Source organism: Ambystoma mexicanum, chromosome 2q (assembly GCF_040938575.1).
Source record: "Ambystoma mexicanum isolate Mex_15411 chromosome 2q, UKY_AmexF1_1, whole genome shotgun sequence".
Taxonomy (NCBI): domain Eukaryota; kingdom Metazoa; phylum Chordata; class Amphibia; order Caudata; family Ambystomatidae; genus Ambystoma; species Ambystoma mexicanum.
This window is the reverse complement of record NC_090924.1, coordinates 933273695-933293605: the sequence shown is the minus strand read 5'-3', so window position 1 is coordinate 933293605 and position 19911 is coordinate 933273695. Positions and strand designations below refer to the sequence as shown.

The 19911-nt window shown below is 49.0% G+C and overlaps 1 protein-coding gene across 1 annotated transcript in view; it reads left to right on the top strand.

Annotated features, from left to right (window-relative positions):
- The first annotated feature begins 476 nt into the window (after positions 1-476).
- JAZF1 (JAZF zinc finger 1) overlaps positions 477-19911 on the top strand; it is a 973043-nt gene continuing 953608 nt past the window's right edge. Inside the window, exon 1 of the mRNA XM_069648240.1 lies at positions 477-828. Within this exon, the coding sequence (XP_069504341.1) occupies positions 711-828 (118 nt within the window). The 5' untranslated portion in view covers positions 477-710. The remainder of the gene's footprint in view (positions 829-19911) is intronic.

Sequence of the window (19911 nt, the reverse complement as noted above, 5' to 3'; positions counted from 1 at the left end):
TGAGTCAGTGAACCCCTAAACTTCCACTTTATAAGGTTTTAAACTCTGCATTGCAAAGGTAGTGGATGATAGCCGGGAGTGTGGACAGGGTGGGTTCTGGTTCTTTTAGCTAGCGTTATTATCTGAAGTGATGGTGGTGGTGGCAAGAAGTGGCCATGGCCATCTTCATGGCAATCCAATGGGCTGGGTGCATTTATGCACTGCTAAATACTAGTGATCAGATCACATTAATTTAAGGTGGCTGTGGGTGGCATAGGGAAGAGAAAGCGGTCGAGCGGTCTGCTCGTGCAGTGTGCACCTCGGCATACCCGTCCTACACACTCAGGCGGGCCCGTGGTCTTCACTGGCGGTGGTAGGCCTCGAACTGGTTTGTGCACTGCACACTTTGGGGTGCTATAGGTGCCAAGTGACAAGGGGTGGGGGGCAGGTCCTCGCTGTCTGTCAGCGCTCCTGCCTCCTCCTCCTGCAGAGGCTGTGTGGTGGGTGGCAGCTCCAGCTGTTCCTCCCAGCCCTGGCAGCGTTAGCCCTGGTCCCACCTCCTCCAGCTGCTGCCTCCTCGGCTCCCATCCCTTCCCCCCGCCCTCCCTGCGAGCAGCACCCGCGGCCGCTGCTCCTGTCACCGCGGCAGCCTCCCGTCCCTCCTCCCGGTCTGTCTCCCCCCCCCTCCAGGCCGGGACATCTCCCTCCCCACCCCCACCCATGCAGACACCATGATGCCGGGCATCGCCGCCGCCTCCTTCTTCTCCAATAGCTGTCGCTTCGGGGGCTGCGGGCAACACTTCGCCACCCTGGCCGAGCTCATTGAGCACATCGAGGACAATCACATCGGTGAGTGCTGAACCCCCGAGACCCCCACTTTACTAACTACCCCTCTCTGTCGCACCCCTCCCTCTTCGGCTGGGGGCGGGTGCGACTGCAGTTCCCTCCCCTACAACGCGTGCGAGGCGGCTCCCGCCTCAGCTCAGAGGGTGCTAACGGCGCGCCCCCTCTCCTTTGCCGCGGCTGCTCCCGGTTGCCACGCCGGGAGAGTGGGGGGGGCGGGGTGGATACTATACGGGGGGAGAGTTCACATGCTACCTCTTCCCTCGCCGGAGGCGGCCATTACGCTTCCTGCGTCCTGTCACCGTGGTTGCTAGGTGTGGTGGAGGCAGCGGTGCGAATGCGATACGGGGCTCGCACCCCCCACCCCTCCTTCCTCGCGCCACTCCTTTTCCCCCACGCGTGTCTGTGACAGGAAGCGCATGCACAGGGTGACGCTCCTTGTGGTGCTGCACCCGGTGTGTGAAGCGCCCGTCTGCACGTCTTTCCACTGTGTGGCTAGGCCCGGACAGTGGGTCACTGCCTGTGGGAGGGGGGAATTACTGGCTCACTGGTTGGGGCAGCATCGGGTGCTTGGCCTGCTCGCCCTGTCTGCACGCACGCTGCGTGAAGCGGGGCGGGCGCTCGTCGTGGGCCGCCCCGGGGAGATCTGCCAAGAGGATGAATGAAGCCCGCGTCTTGAGGGGGTGTTATTAACTCGTCTAGCTAACCCCTAGAGAGAGATTACGGATATGCTATTCACACGTAGAAACTGCACCATGCACGGTGTACACAGTGTCCGTGACAGGAAAAGGACACCTTGCACCGCTCTCAAAACACACGTGATCTCATGGCGTAGTTATGTATGTACACCTGACCCGTACACAGATCTGAATGCACTCTTCTTCCACGTACGCAGCCTTGAATAGCACGCAGGCATGAACGCGCACCTGCCAAACATGCAACTTTGAGCATGCACCTGCAGGACAGTATCCAGCATTGCAAGGGGGTGGGGGCTACTATCCAGCATTGGAGTGCGAGGAAGGGGCCGGGGAGGTGGAGGGGTGGGGGGTGAGCGACGAAATAAGTCCTGGTACTTTACCCTCAAATGAACATTGGAAAATGAATGCTAAACTGACATTCCTACCTACCATATGGTGCAGGGCGGTGCGCCTGCTGCAACTAGACCGCTACTTTCTTCTTTCCTAAGTCCCTGAGCGCATTTAGTAGTCCGACTTCAGAAAGAAGTCAGGTCATTTAAGTAATTTCTTTCTGGAGTCCGATGGGCTCTAACTCCAGAAAGAAATGAAGTCAGACTAGTGAATGTGCGCAGGACTGGAGCTGAGGAAAGAGCACACAGCACTGTCTGGTGTCCATGTCTCACACTGCTCCAGGCTGCTGCACTGGCCCAGAGCAGGGTGACACATGGGCACATGTTTGCCGTATGCTCCTGCTAGAAGGGCAGCACCCTTGTTTACAAAAAGGTTTTGCATGATTTGCAGGGCACTTTGTAGGTGGTAGTGCATCAGAAGCGCCCTGCAGTGTGTGCGATTCCATACTGTATCATTTGTACCCCTCCATCAACTTTTTGGTAACATTAGTAGCATGTGGCATTTTAACACATGCTACTAATGTTATACATACACATAACAACACAAATAAAACTGCAGGACCTTTACAGATGTAGGAAATGCATCTATTAGGGCTGGTCCAGGCTGTGTGGGGCAAAATACATGCACACCTCCCAATTTGCATATGGATTGCACCAAGAGAAGGGATTTCACAGAAAAGGACATTGCAAGAAGCATCATCAGTTTTTCATACTTGGAGGCACCTTAGAAGTGACTTTATATAGAATAAATAAGTTGCCATAAGTAAACTAAGTGGCCAATAACCTTGTGGTGCAAAATACCTAAATTGCACTATTATTATATATGGAACAACTCTATATTCATTAGGCTTTAAAAAAAAATAGCATTATATATTAACATAAGCTATGCAGTGAATCACTTACAGAGCTGCAGATCAGACAGTGTGATTACATGATTTGCCCAGGATCACACAGTTTGGTTAACTGGGGTGAGGGCAATTTAAGCAGCGGAACACATCTTCCCAGGTCTAGCTGATGTTATTTATTAAGGTTTTGCTTTGCATTTTGTGTGCTTAAATAATACTTTATAGCAAACCATAACCCTTCTATTTGCTGGCAACGCAGTTCTCCCATCACTGACTTCGAAGGGCCTATGGAAGCAATTGGCTATTTTCGAGAGTTTTTTCTCAAAAAAGCAGCCTCTCAACAAACGTTCAAAAACCTAGTCAATGGTGTTCAGCAGAAATAGGGTTAAGAAAACACCACAGCTCAAAATCAGCTTAAGAGGTGGGGCTATTGAGCAGGTTATGAGCTACAACTATTTGGGGGTCTGACTGCCGGCCAATTGTGCATGGAAAGACCAGGTGAAACGGGCTGGATCAAAGTTGACTAGGCACTGTGGGGCTGTATCTAGATTCCATGGGGCTGGCCCGGAAAGTGTTATCTTGCAGATTTACAAGAGTTAGGCCAGGCAGGCTGCCCTCCATGGAACTGAACTGTGGGGTATTTGTAATCCAGGTACTCTCCAGGTTATGGAACAGAAATTCCTTAAAACAGCCCTGGCCTGCCTGTAAACGTGCCTAGTGCTCTGTTTTTTTGGGGAGTTGGGCCTGCAACGCATTGGCTTCATATGTTAAACGAGGCCGGTGTTTCTCTGGTTTGTTATAGAAGAGCTGTTAGGGATGTCTTATCCCAGTCAGGAGGACCTAACTTACCCTGCTATCGGCTATCAGAAAAGGGTTGATTGCCATAGGGCTGGTGAGTTATTGGCTCCAGCCTGATGCAACTCCATGAAACTTAAAAATGCAATAAAAAAAAGCATGTGGGAGAGAGAAAGCCAAGCAAAACTTGTAAGTTCAGCTAGCCTAGTCTCTTACATGTCCAGAAAAGAATATGATGGTTCTGAATGTTATCTGGATAGATTGCAGCTGAAATCAACGCAAGCTCTTGATATGAAGCTGCGTATCAGTATTCTTCCCCGTGCTCGTTCAAAGCACAATTGGAACCCGAGTAATCCAGCCGTCTGCCCTTTCTGTCCAAATGAAACTGAAAACATAGTGCATTTTATCTTGTTTTGTCCAGAGTATTCTTATATTAGAAACAAATATTTGATATCACGTTTTAAACAGTTTTGCGTCAGAAGGGTCAATGAGGCTCTCCACCTTTGTTTGGCAGGGGACTGTGAAATAGCAACCCACTGTATGGGGAACTATTTACTTCAGGCATGGAGAAAGAGATTCAAACATGTTACTACCCCAGTGACGAAAAATCTTTTATGTCCCGGACGCCTAGCCGACTGTTTTGATATTATTATATTTTATTTGAAGTGCTACAGCACAATGTAGACGTTGTAGTTTTACAAATTTTTACTAATGACATTTAATACTCATTGTGATTTATAATTTTGTAAATTTTTGTATGTGACTTGTATGTCATTACATAATGAACTAGCGTTTCATAATACACTAACTTTACAGTATATAGACCATCATAGAAATATGTTGAGCAATAAGACTATGGCCGTATTTGTATTGTCCCCATCCCGCATGCAAAGTCACAATAGCATCATGCAGATTAATGTGAGTTTAACAAATCCCCCTTGGGTTTTAAAGCAATAGTCATTATTTCATAAAGCATGCAGCATTATGCACCCTTCTCACTTCTGATCCTCCCCAAATAATTTCTTATGGCACAAAAGTCACAGCTAATGGAACCCCCTCCATCCCATCAGTGCCTAATGGCTCTCAGTGTAATACTCTGTTGACACAGAGCAACGTGTCAGGCTCCTGGGAGAGCCGCTCTACTGCCCAGAGCTCGAGCAACGAGGGTGCCGAACTGGAGGTGTCCTGTCGCCAGGACAATGAAGGCGCTGAGCAGAAACTCCTGCTCAGCACCCTCATTGTACTGCCAATGTCCCGGTCTGGCTCTGAAAAGAGCTAGGGGGGGATGGGGCAAGGCCCCCCCCCTGCTTGGTACGCCACTGTGTACCTGCCTCCCTCTCACAGCCCAAAGTCAGGGCAAAAAACACATCCCTGTATGCACACCTGTACGTCATTACTTTTATAACACATATGTTATTTGTATTGCTCAGAATGCACTCCTGCCCAGATTAGAACGCAGGAATGCATGGTTGTCACACGCAAAGGTCCAACTGCCCACCTGTCTGGCACGTCTGATACGCAACCATGAATTCACATTTTTCATCACAAGCACAAGTGCAGACCTGATAGCCACTGCCCTGAATGTTTGCATGTTCCCAGAGTTCCGAATAGACAACAGCCTCACTTGCACTTTCGATTGCAGTGTTGCCATTTAGAGAGCCACACGTGCACCTGACCCACCCAGTTCTGAATGCACACAGCTTGCAATGAACATCTGTACCAGCGGTCTGAATGCTCGCCTGCCTCACATAGCTGTGATTGCACGCCTACCCTTTAATCTGTGAATGCACAGCTACCCCAGGACAGCTCTGAATGCAGGCATGTCCCACACAGCTTTTATTTACCATCTGCATCAACACTTCTGTAAGTGCAAAAACACTTTGCAATGCGCTAAATGGGCCTAATTCACAAAAAAGCACTCAGGGCCTGATTTACATAACTGTTTTCGATGGGACTTTCCCATGTTAAAACATTTTCGTAAATCGTGCCCTAAATCTGCGCTGCTAGCGGATTTAGGACTTCATTCACAGAACGTTTTCCAGTGGGGTTTTGCCATTATAAAACGCTTCTCTGGATTAAGCCCTTAGTGCTTTTTTGTGAATGCGGCCCAGTTAGCGCAGTGAAAGAGTTCTTTTACAGTGCAAAATCACTTTGCTCCTCTCTGGATTAGGCCCGGTGCAAAGTGTATTTTTGCAGTACAATGTCACTTTGCTCCACGCTTTACGTTCTGTGATTTAGGCCAACCGTTTAAAATGCATACCTTTCCCACACAACTCTAAATCCACACGTGTCACTAGCACTCTGTTAAACGTACACCTTGGGCCTCCTCGCAAACTCGATTTTGCCCACTGCTTCCATTTCCCTGTCTGCTCTTGTTTCCTGTGCTCTGACCTGGCCACAGTCCCGATTATCACATTTCTGGATCCACACCTTGTGTCCAGGGCCACACCACTCTGTGCTGTGTGCTTTGTCACCTTTGATTTGTGGCATGATATATGATATTTTATTTATATTGCGCTCATACACAGGTGTTTAAGAGCGCGACAAGGCGAAGGGAGGGGAACAGGGGAGAACAAAACAGCGATCTGACTAGGCCCAGTGACATTGAGAACACGCACGTGCATAGGGATTGGAAAAGGTGGAAAGTGCATGGAAGGAGGGAGAAATTGGATCGTGCGGAACATAGGACAGAGCAAAATAAATAATAAGTCAAATAAAAATAAATAAATAGATAAATAAAGGTAATAAACAGTAGTAGTGCAGCCGGAAAGTGGCAAAGTGCTAGGTAAGTCAAATAGGGTGAATCTGATAAGTGCAGAAAAGGCATGGGTGGGGGGTCTTTATGGGTACAGATACAGGCTCCAGTGCAAGGGGTGGCCTGGAGTCAGTGCATTGGGGTGGCAGGGTGAGCCGGTACCTGGGCCCGAAGGGTAGATGCCTGTATCACCCCTAAACACATAGCCCCGAATGTTTGCATATATGTATACATTAATAGAAAGGGCCTCTTATCTTTGTTACTGGTTTGCTTGGCGACTACTCTATAGTTGCTTGATTTTTTTGTTACTTCATATATGTCTACCATTATAGATCATCTGTTGGTCACTTTCTCGTTGCGTCTCAATAGAATATAGCGGTGAAAAGCCAAAACCGCTTGAGAAGACAAGTTAACAAATATTCTTAGAGACAGCGCCAAGTAATCTTCATCACCAAAGTTTAATGGTAGTTAACTGTGTGCCCTTTTGATGACACGTGTTTCGGCATTTGCCTTTTTCAAATCAGGGCTTATTTCTTTGTGCAAGTTCACAAAAAAGACATTTGTCTTCTGCTGTCCAACGGGAGGATCTAGGGTGTTGAGATAACAGGATTTAACCCATTAAACTGATACTAAAATTAAGGGACAGCAGAAGACAAATGTCTTTTTTGTGAACTTGCACGAAGAAATATGCCCTGATTTGAAAAAGGCAAATGCTGAAACACTGTCATCAAAAGGGCACACACTTAACTACCATTAAACTTTGGTGATGAAGATTACTTGGCACAGTCTCTATGAATATTTGTTAACTAGTAATTTATGTATGCATGCATGCAGGGCAGTTTCTAGCCCATTTGGTGCCCAGGCCGAAACACTACGAATGCGCCCCGCTCCCACCACGCGCCACTCCCACAGTGCACCACTCCCACTGCGCGCCACTCTCAAACTCAATATAACACTGCTAAACAAATGAAATCGGTTTTATTACACCATTATTCAATAACTTTGTAGAACTAACCTCTACAATAGGACTGTTGGATATGCCTACCATGTTCTATCCCCTGAGAAGATTTGTAAGACCAAGAGTCACAACAGTGGGACACGGGGACCACTGGGGGCAGGGGATCAGTGGGGGCACACACTGGGACACAAGGACCAGTTCGGGCACACATTGGGACACGGGGACCAGTGGGGGCACACATTGGGACACGGGGACCAGTGGGGACAGGGGACCAGTGGGGGCACACATTGGGACACAAGGACCAGTGGGGGCACACATTGGGACACAGGGACCAGTGGGGGCACACATTGGGACATGGGGACCAGTGGGGGCACAACAGTGGGACACGGAGACCAGTGGGTGCACAACAGTGGGACACAGCGACCAGTGGGGGCACACACATTGGGACACAGTGGGACACAGGGACCAGTGGGGGCACACATTGGGACATGGGGACCAGTGGGGGCACACATTGGGACACAGGGACCAGTGGGGACACACATTACGACACGGGGACCAGTGGGGACACACTTTGCGACACGGGGACCAGTAGGGGCACACATTGGGACACAGTGGGACACGGGGACCAGTGAGGGCACACATTGGGACATGGGGACCAGTGGGGGCACATATTGGGACACAGGGACCAGTGGGGGCACACATTGCGACACGGGGACCAGTGGGGGCACACATTGGGACACAGTGGGACACAGGGACCAGTGGGGGCACACATTGGGACATGGGGACCAGTGGGGGCACACATTGGGACACAGTGGGACACAGGGAACAGTGGGGGCACACATTGGGACATGGGGACTAGTGGAGGCACACATTGGGACACAGGGACCAGTGGGGGCACACATTGGGACACGGGGACCAGTGGGGGCACACATTGGGACATGGGGACCAGTGGGGGCACACATTAGGACACAGGGACCAGTGAGGGCACACAGTGTGAAAAGAGGACCAGTGGGGCAGAGGACCAGTGGGAGCACACATTGCGACACAGGGACCAGTGGGGGCACACATTGGGACACGGGGACCAGTGGGGGCACACATTGGGACACGGGGACCAGTGGGGACAGGGGACCAGTGGGGGCACACATTGGGACACAAGGACCAGTGGGGGCACACATTGGGACACAGGGACCAGTGGGGACACACACATTGGGACACAGTGGGACACGGGGACCAGTGGGGGCACACATTGGGACATGGGGACCAGTGGGGGCACACATTGGGACACAGGGACCAGTGGGGGCACACATTGGGACACAGGGACCAGTGGGGGCACACATTACAACACGGGGACCAGTGGGGGCACACTTTGCAACACGGGGACCAGTAGGGGCACACATTGGGACACAGTGGGACACGGGGACCAGTGAGGGCACACATTGGGACATGGGGACCAGTGGGGGCACATATTGGGACACAGGGACCAGTGGGGGCACACATTGCGACACGGGGACCAGTGGGGGCACACATTGGGACACAGTGGGACACAGGGACCAGTGGGGGCACACATTGGGACATGGGGACCAGTGGGGGCACACATTGGGACACAGTGGGACACAGGGAACAGTGGGGGCACACATTGGGACATGGGGACTAGTGGAGGCACACATTGGGACACAGGGACCTGTGGGGGCACACATTGGGACACGGGGACCAGTGGGGGCACACATTGGGACATGGGGACCAGTGGGGGCACACATTAGGACACAGGGACCAGTGAGGGCACACAGTGTGAAAAGAGGACCAGTGGGGCAGAGGACCAGTGGGAGCACACATTGCGACACAGGGACCAGTGGGGGCACACATTGGGACACAGGGACCAGTGGGGGCACACATTGGGACATGGAGACCAGTGGGGGCATACATTGGGACACAGTGGGACACAGGGAACAGTGGGGGCACACATTGGGACATGGGGACAAGTGGAGGCACACATTGGGACATGGGGACAAGTGGAGGCACACATTGGGACACAGGGACCAGTGAGGGCACACATTGGGACACGGGGACCAGTGGGGGCACACATTGGGACATGGGGACCAGTGGGGGCACACATTGGGACATGGGGACCAGTGGGGGCACACATTAGGACACGGGTCCAGTGGGGGCACACAGTGTGAAAAGGGGACCAGTGGGGCAGAGGACCAGTGGGAGCACACATTGGGACACAGTGGGGGCACACATTGGGACACGGGGACACAGTAGGGGCACACAGTGGGAAAAGGGGACGAGTGAAAACACACACTCTCTTACTTTCACGCTGACACAAACACACACTCAGTACACGCACACGAGAGCAATCATGCATAGTACGGCTCCGACAGGGAAAACACAAACTAAGGGGTCAAGGACTTAGAAGAACAAAGCATAATAAAATAAACATGGCACCTGCCTTCTTTTTGATGAAGCAGTGCACCGTGCACACTAACAAATCCGAGCTGCAAAGAAATGTTTCTGCTGTCTCAAGCAAAGGATACAGCCAGCAGCAAAGGTGGGCAGCCACCAGGAAAGGTGCCCTTTAATGACCCCACCCCAAGTGGCCCGAAAGTCAAGGGAGGGGGTGGGCTGGGAGCCTGCTCTGACTTCTGTAATGTCACCTAGTACATAAGTGACATTACAGTCAGAGGAGGCAGTGCCAGCACCTGCTACGGCGCTGCCGAACTCTCTGCCCTCGGCAATCGCCGCCACAAACCCAGACATGTGAACCCCTCCAGCCAGGGGCAGGGACCGGGGCAATTGCGCCCTGGGCAGCTGCCCGCCTCGCCCGGGCCAAGAAACGGGCCTGCATGCATGCATCGTGTAATGTTTGTAGTGCCACTCTGCAGCCACTTTAAAGTGCTTTAGAAGATGAGGAGAAAGGTGTGATTAAAGGAAGAGAAATAGAGAGAAGGACGGGCAGTACAGGAGGTGGGTGGAATTGGCAGATACATCTAGGGTGAATGTGAAAAGACCAGGGGCTAACAGTGAGTTAGACATACATTACGGCCATAATAATAAAAGGATTAAGACTTAGACGTCCCAGGTAAGCCTGTCTCGCCCTTTTACAAAATGGTATCTCCAGGCACACCCTCCTTGCATTCTGTCTCTTTCCCTAATTATGTTGTTGTTGTTGGGAGCTCAGAGCAGAAATGAGTTGGAGGGAGACCGAGTGGAGCGGCCAGTCTGCTGCACACCTCTTCATTTCCCCAGGTAAACGAATCTTCTGGAATGCGAAGGACATCTGGGTGCGTGGGACGCCACATCCACAGAGTGTTAAGTGACAGGTCGATAGACTATGTTACCTAATGGCTGCTGGGCCTATGCCCTAGAGCCAAAAGCCAGAACCTAGGCAGCTTGGATAGTTGCACTTACTTGGACCTGTTCCCAGTAAGTGCTGTGGTCGCTTTTGGGAGCCTTGGCTACATGTTGAGAATGCAGAGTGCAGAGCTCTGCTCGTTTTGCTTCTTGATTCGGCTTCATCTGTGCAAGGGGAGGCCAGCAAAGGGAGAGTTACTCATCCAAGCGTTTGTTACAGGACAGCAGTGCACCGTAGGTAAACATCCCATGAATCAGGCCCCAAGGCCATCCGCGCGCACCTGTCTGTTCGTAGCTCTGCGTGGATGCTTGTCGCACATTTGACACAGTTGTGCATGCAAATGTGTTCCCCACAGAGCTCCGAAATCACTCTTTCCTCGGAGCATTGGGTTCCCTCATGCCCCGCCCCCAGCTCCGACACAATGATCACGTTCACGCAGCTCTTGCGTGCACACCTCACCCCAGGGTCTGACCGGGCCATCATATTCTCTCGGGCGGCACCAATGAAAAAGTGGCTCACAATTGCAAATGGTTATTCATTCCTTTTACAACACTGTCTGAATAGTAGCCAAGGGGGAGTTTTTTTTTATTAAGTGTGATGCAAATTGTGCATTTTAAATAATATTTACTCATTTTTATTTTATTTATTTTTATTTATGCGTTTGTACCGCACCGGAGCCCACAGGTATCAGGGCACCAGACATAAACACAAGAGACTAAAAGCATACATGCCGCAGGACAACATTTAACATATATGTTTCAGTCAAATAGTGGGCCGGGTTTAGTCCATGTGTCAAACTCAGTAACACTGGTCCAAACTACTAGCCGCCGAGTGAATTAACTCATAAAACAGACCAAATTGGCAATCAAAAGGGCCCACTTTGACCTAAAAAACGGGCCCACACCAGCATTTGGTGTTTTTGGTTCGCCATGGGCCTAATGCCCTATAGGCCAGTCCGAGCCTGCCTCACCCACTCCCAGATTGGGCCAATCCTGCTCACAAATCTAAATGCACAATTTTCAACCATAGTCTCTGATTAAACACCAGTCACGTAGGTCCGAAGGGCTACTAACAGCTCTGACTCTACACCGATTCCACACACAGCTCTGAATGCACACCTTGCCCACATACAGCTCTGAGTGCATTCCGGGTCCATGCATAACCTTGAATGCACACCTGTTTCTTGCAGCTCTGATTATCCACCCGTGCCGCTCCATTTCAATGCAAACATGTGCTTTACAGCTCTGAATGCATAACCATTCTATACATGGAAGTGAACCCATATCCGAGCCTCACAATTTTAAACTCACACCTAGCCACACAACTCAAAAGGTACTCTGCACCTATCTAAATGCCAAGCGGGACGGAGGGTGGAGCTGTCACTCATAGTTCTAAATCCACACTTGTCATCCACAGCTTTACATTGACACCTGTCCTACAAACGTCTCTGAATGCACACGTGACGTTTCCTGCAAGCACACAAGCCGCACAATGCTCTGAATATGCACACGCCCCGCGGAAGGCTCTGAAAACACGTCCACTACACAGCCGCAAAAGCACACAACCTAGATGCACACCCGAGCCACACAGCTTTAAATGCAATCCTGCCATATGCAGCTCATACACTGCTTCCCCACCTAGCTCTGAATGCATGCATGCTCTTCACAGCTGTGAATGCCCACCTGTGGCTCATACAGCCCTGCATGCACACATGTCACACACAACTGCATGCATACCTGTCACTCATAACTGCATGCACACCTGTCACTCACATCTCTGCATGCAGACCTGTCCTGTACACTGCTCTGAATGCACGTCTGTTTTACGGTGCAAATAGCACCTATACACCACATAGCCACGAACGCTCCCAATACAGTTATGAAAGAACACCTCTCTCACATAGTTACGCCCACGGTTTCCAGACACATTAGTAAATGTGCACTTGTGGACTGCATGCAAAGACATGCGTGTACAGCACCTATGTCCACATGCGGCTCCTGAATGTGCATCTAAACCGCATACCTCTGTACACAAGTGTCCTGCAAAAAGGTTTCAATGCACACATTTGTTCACACTCAGGGCACACATTGTGCACACAGTTCTGAACCTACACCTGTCCCTCACAGCACTGTGTCCAGCTGCCTTTCAGCGTTTTTTAATGCAGCCATTCCCCAAACATGGTCCAATAGCACACATTTTACTCAGTTCTTGGTGTGTTCATTTGCCCCATTGCCCACACATAACTCTGAATACGTGAGGCATACATAGCTCAGAATGCACACCTGCATGATCACCTGCTTCACCAGCTCTGGACACTCTTCTCATACAGCTCTGAAAGCCAACATGCTCCACACAATGCTTACAATGTGCACTAGACCTGTACATCTCGAAAGGTGCACATGACCCACACAAAACAAAGTGTACACCACTGTCTCAGAGCTCCAAGGGCCTGATTCACAAAACGTTAGCGCGGTGCAAAGTGATTTTGTACTGAAAAAATACACTTGGCACCAGTCCTAATTCACAGAGTGCAGCAAAGTGACACTGCACTGCAAAAGTACTCTTTGCACCACGCTAAGTGGGCCTAATTCACAAAAAATCACTGCTCTGCGAATTAGGCCCGGTACAGAGTGTATTTTTTCAGTGCAAAGTCACTTTGCACAGCCCTATACGTTCTGTGAATTAGGCCCTAAGTTCCAAGCTCTCTTGCAATGCACTGAAGGCACACCTGGCCCAATATGATCTGAATGCACACATGTCTAACATACACACCTTAAAAAAATGTCTATCAAGCAACTCCTGCACACCTGTCCTTTGCAGCAGCGAATGTGCAGCCTCACCTCACCCAGAATGCACATCTCTCTCTAAAAGATCACAATTTACCCTGTGACCCACTCAGCCTCACAAAATTCTGGATGTACACTTGTCCCCCAGGGCTCGGAATAAATCTATTTCCATTGTAGTCCCAAATTCATTCTCCACACTCAGCCCAGAATTCATGCATTTCTTGTGCATAGCTCTGAATGCAAGCATTTTCGCACTTGCACTGAATGCACACGGGTCCCTTGCGTAAATTCTTTAATGGCCCCGATTCACAGAGTGTTTTCCTATGGGATTGCGCCATTATAAAATGCGTCTGTGAATAGCCCTAATTCTCACCAGCTTCCCGTACCGCTTGCTGCACAAGCCCATGCCCCTCACCGCTCTTTGTGCAATCATGCACAATGCCGCTTCTGATGTTCGCCTTTCCCTCACACCTCTGAGTGCACCCTTGTGCAATAAAGCACAGAGTCCACATCGGTGGCACTCAGGGCTTATGGCTCGCTGGTACCACTCAGTGCTCTGGCGACATTGGCTCCACACATTTAGGTGAGTGCCTGCCCATTCACAGCTCTGGGCCAAATGTAATTCAAAGCTCTGAATGCACACTTTTCCCTTACGTCTGTGAATGTTATGCAAAGAAGATCCTGAACCTTTAAGGAGTCAGTCAATTGCATACACTGTGGAAGCTATAAAAACAAGAAGAGTACTGCTAGGTTTGTGTTCTACCATGTTTGTGTATCTTTGGATATTCGTTTTGGTGTGATGTTGCCATTCAGTCAGCATTCGTCCAATTTGATTTAGCAAACATAGCACACAACAAATATGAGCGTGGGGACAGAAGCATTCCAATCACTAGTATTCAGTCAATGTTAATGTTAAAGGATATTTGTACCGTGCACTATCACCACTGGAGTGGTCCCCTGGCGCTCTGGCGGCTCTGAAAAGAGAAAGGGGTGAGTTAGTGGGAACGAGCGGGAAAAGTGCAAGAGAGCACTGATGTGCCGTTGGCAGCCTCAGCCTGGTTAACACTGTTTGCTGGGCTTGGGGTGCTTTCCGGTCAGTAGCCGTCGTGTGCTGTTGTGCAAGTCTATGTGTGGTTTGTTTTGTTGTTGCGTTGTAGTGAAGTTTGTGCGGTTTGTTGTGCTGTAGGGTTGTGTTTGTGTGTGGTTAGAGTTTGAGAGGTGTATGCAGAGGGGTGAAATTGTTAGTGGGTTGGTTATTGGTATCGCTGTCTAGAAGTGATGTGCTAAATTTCCACGTTCTTTCTAGATGTGGCGCGTGAATATCTCTGCATTTCTATCTAGATCCGGTACTGGTTAATATTCACAATCCTTAAGTGTATCCAAATGTGGCACTAGTCCTCCTTCGAAAATCCTGTTTATATGTGAAGCAAGCTAGTATTTACAATTTTATTTAAATCTGGTCTTGATAATATTCCCAATGCAGTCTAGACGTGGCACTGGCTAACAATCGTTATTCTATCTAGTCAAGCTAAATAATAATTTTGAATATACACGTAACCTGGCCCAATACATTTGTATATCTCACCCAAATGCCCACCTGCCCTTCTCCGCTCTGAATGTACAGGTATCCCCGGTACAGCTCTTAATTTACTCTTGCCCCGTGTACCCCTATCTTTTGCAATTATCTGAATCCACACATTTCTTTCATGCTGCTGTGAATGCACGCCTGCTTCACACACATCTCTAATTACACTTGGCAGAAGCACAGCTCTGAATCCACGCCTGTTGCACACACAGTTCTGAATGCGCACCTGCTTTTCCCAGCATTGAATGCACTTCTGTCCAGTGCTGGAAATGGAAATAATGTACTGGGGGAACTGCCACCTCTTTGGAGGGGCAGGGCTGTGGGAACGAAGACGTGTGGCCAAGGGGCATGGTCCCGGGCTAGGTTGAACACAGTGACCATATGGGCCTTAATTTAAGTAGCGTATTATGCAGGTGGATGGGAAACCGAATAACTCTGTACTCCAATAATCAGAGCAAGTCAGGAAGACGGCAAATTTAATTTACTGTTTTAATATTAATTATCTAAAAATGGGAGTTACAATGGACATCAACGGATGTCGCACAGCATTTTCTCTCAAACTCAATTTGAAGCATTTCATAAAAATAGTACTTATATAGCAAAAACTCGCCATACATACGTGGCAAATAAGAAAAATCTATGGGGGATTGTGGTTGGCTTAAGGGGAACATCTAAATGTACTTTCTACTGGTTGGCACACTCGTGCCCTTCTGGAACATTCGATTCACTTAGCAGCATGTGATCTCAGACCTAGGTTCCAGGAGGTGGACCTGACTGTAGCTCCCCACCCAATTAGCCAACCATCTCTCATCACCCGTGCCATCTGCCATGCAGACTGTCTTTGAACATGGCCTTGCAATGTATTCTCATCTCTGGGAATATAAGGGAGTACGGGCACATGCTTATCAAAGTTGCATGCCCACTCTATTGCCACCCTTGGTTCACGGGACAGGAGACCGCAATTCAGCTCTTTTTGCAACATTTAATTGTCTTGAATTAATAAACTTGGCGCTCACAGTGTTCTTTCTTGCACCTCAACGAGGGATAATTCAGCTTCTCACGTTCACTGTTCTTTGAGGATAGATAACCAGTTCTTGGCTGCCTTCAGTGTTGACATCGGGCCAGACAGCCCTTCGCGCTTTTTCCATGCTCCCAGCTAATTCTTTGCTGTGAGAGTCTTCAGCCCTTCTCTTCATGGTCTGAACTTACTAAAATTCTGACATCGATGTCCAGTTTCTATATGATGGCGGCTTTGCCTGCAGTCTATTGACTACGTATAGCCAGCTTCTATGATCACTTAGTCTACTTGCGTTGCTGCATCTGTACAATTATTAAACGGCTCGCATTTTCTTCAATGCTTTTCACACGTGCAATGTTCATTTCGCACATGAAAGTTTACTTGATTCTTTACTTCGTCATCAGTTTCTACAAGGTCCATACATTCTCTTCGTTAGCCAGTCTTCTCAGTGAGTCACACTCGTTTCTTGTGACGTCACCAACTTCTCTTTCTCTCTTTTTCATATTCCTTTCGGGATCTCCTCCATGAGATTTTCATCTCTTCGGGAATACATCTAATAGGGTTTTCTTAGTGAATACCTTTTCTCAAAGACTCAACGCGGAATAGTCACAACTGCTGGGGTCAAACATGGCACTATTTCAGGCTTCCAGTAAACAGGTAGCAGGGGAGCGGGACTTCCTGCAGAGGCAGTTGGCTGCTCCTCTACACTAGTATCTCTTTATATAACCCAATCCTAACAATTTGCATACAAGCAAGGAGCATTATGGGAACATCAAAGACTTCCTTTGTGTTCTGGTGAGGCTAAAAACATTGGTTTCATCTTCAACTCCACTCTCTCCATCTCTTCTCACATCACAGACCTTGCCAGGAAGGCCCTCAACCAGCTGCACCCCCTCTGAATTCCTCTTTTTCTCACTTTCCCCCAGAAGCTCACAGTCTCACAGTCTCTAGTGCCCAGGACTGCAAGACGTGTCCTTGGCCTCAAGCCCAGGGACTGTTTCTCTCCAGTCCTGAAATCTCTCCACTGGCTCCCAGTGGCGGCAAGGATCAAGTTAAAGACCCCCTGCATCATCCACAAGGAAGTCTGGGGCCGCGGCCCTCACTACATCCAACTTTCTCTCCCAAAATACCTTCCTTCTTGAGCCCTTCACTCAGCTACCTCAAACTCTCTGTGGGTCAGATGCTTCTCCAGGCAGAGAGTGATGGGTAGATCTCTCTCCTCCCTCTGGAATGGCCTCCCTCCCCCTTTCAAACTTGATCCGGACCACCTGAAGTTGGGGAAGCAGCTCAAGACCTTCCTTTTCTCCTCTGCTTTTTCTCTCTCCCCTGCTGACCTACCTGTCTCCTGCACTGACTGGTTGCTTGGCTACCCTCAGAGTCTCATGGGTGCCAGGTTCCTCCATGATCAGTCTCCTCTGCACTGCCTCCAGGTCTACCGCGCAGATAGGGGCTGCAACTGTTACCCACAGTCCCCTGCCTCCTTGCACTTACCCAGAGCTGCGCTGCCCAGTCTGCACTTACTCAGAGCAGTGCTGCCCTGATTGCACTTCCCCCCTTCCCCTGGCACATGCACTTTACATAGGGCGCACTTGCACGATCTGAATGACACAAGGCCTAGTAAGATCGTTTGTCTTGTCATCCCTCTGTCTTCCCTCCCTTGTCTTGTCGTGTCTAGAAACATTTGTGTACATGCGCGTTATAACTGACATCATATCATATCACAATTTTAAATGTTAAACATGTCTTATAGTGATTCAATAAGAAGCCCTTTTAAGTGAATAGCGGACTCAGATCGGTCAGAATAGTCACCCTAATAAAGAGATGTCTGTAAATATATATATACTAGTTTGGACAGATACACCACTGTATGTGAGGCTTTGGCAGTTTCTGCCTGCAGTGCCGAGTCTTCTGAAAAATCGTTGAAGAACGGGTAACTTGTGCGTGCAATGGAACAACCTGTGCTTCAATGAGCAGACTGCTTGGACCTGGGAGAGGTATACGCTGGCCCCTGTGTCTGGGGGACGGAGCGGTGCTCCGGCAAGACCGTTTTTGCCATAGTGCCACTCCGTCTTGTCCCGACCCTTTCATTCCCTGCGCTGCTTCTGTCATATCCACTTCCCCATTGCTCGGAATGAATGTTTTTGGAAGAGAGTAAAACAATGAATGTTTTTTCTCTTAGACGCTCTAAGACATGCCGTGCCGTAAGTGGGATGATCTGTCGAAGGGGGCTGTAACGAAGGGGCTTGGCTTAAGTGCTGAGTGTGACCTAAAGAGTGGTGGGTGTTATGCATGGGACAGCCTGCCCCAAACAATGCATCATGACTATTCAAGAATGTATTTTGGGCCACTCACCCTGGTGTGTGTGTGTCTCTCTCTCTCTTTCTCTCTCTCTCTCTCAGAGTGATTCAGGCATGAAGCTGTTCTGAGCATGTAATGCACACCAGGCTTGGTGCTCATTTCCTTTGTCACAACACTCATACTAACATTAAACTCTCTGTTATCAGAAAGCACGTATGCACGCACGTTAGGGAAGCCTCAGCCTTTGGATGTGAGGCTAGAACTGTCCTGCTTGAGCAGAGGATAACTTCTAATCTCATTCAATGCATTCCTTTCACAGCTCGTAAATGGATCTTTTGGTCCCTGTAGTTCTCAACTAGCATGAGTTGCCTTAAGCCGCTTTCAGGTTCTTGATGTGCAGACAGGGGAAATTGCACCAGGTGCATATTAGTGTTCGATAGGGGGAGCCATGGTAGTAGCCCGGATCTCGGGCAATTTATGGGGAATGCCGGGTTACTGCCCCAGTTAGCCCCGGCCCACTTAAAGCCCTGAAAACATATGTTCAATTTAAAAGAGCCTGAATGCTGGATCTAAGATTAGGAGCTAAATGCCCTCACCACAGCGTGCAATTGAATTACACGTTCAAAAGTACATTTCAGTGGAGAGCTGAGCATGCCAATCTCTCACGTTCACTTATTTGTCTAATAGTGCTTTGAGTAGGTACTCCCTACAATCATGTGACCAGGTGTATTCTTTAGTCGGGCCCCATATTCAAGCAGACAACTGTGCACATGTATGTGCGAATGAGTGCCAAAAATTGGGATGCTTCTGTGCCCATGCACGTTTCTGTCTCGTGCTATGTCTGCTTAACAAAATAGTCCAAATACGGACCGAATGGCTATATCTCCCCAAAAGTAGCATCTGAAAAGACACAATTTATAAGAAAGTAGAATAAATACCCTATCAGACCTCTCCTTGTTTACCTAGTTTCCATCTCGCGTGCCAGTGAGTATCTCTTTGTATGACACACTTTTTTTCCTGCCCTTGGTGCTTCTAAGTGTTCGAACATTGGTAGCAATGTTGGAATAGCATCTACATTTCTAGTGACCCGAGTCCAGCTGCAGCTGTAGCTCTTGAAGGAAGTGACAATGTGACCTTTGATTCCAAGTACATAACACTAGGTAGTGTCTGTACTTCCTAATCCCATAGCATTATGGTATATGACATGATATGATATTTTATTTATATCGCGCTCATACACAAGTGTTTCTGAGCGCGAAAGGGTGGGCAATGGTTAGTTATATACCTCCCACATCAATAAAAGTATGCATGTATGCACTCCAACATAGCATGTAGCGCTGAGACCTGTAAGTACAGAAATGGTGCGTCTCAAGTGGCATATATTATCATTATTATTAGGGTATGTATTGAGCATGGACCTAGCTTTGAGAAGCAACAGAGCGCTTTACATTCATAGGGGGATGTATATATGTCTTGGTGGTGTGAGATGCAGCACCTGTCTGTTGTCTAAGACCTTGTGGGTGACACGGAGGGACCATTCATTACACGTAGTTGTAACTTGTAAGTAACAGAAGTGTTCAGACAGAAAGCAACTCATTATGGTGAGGGGG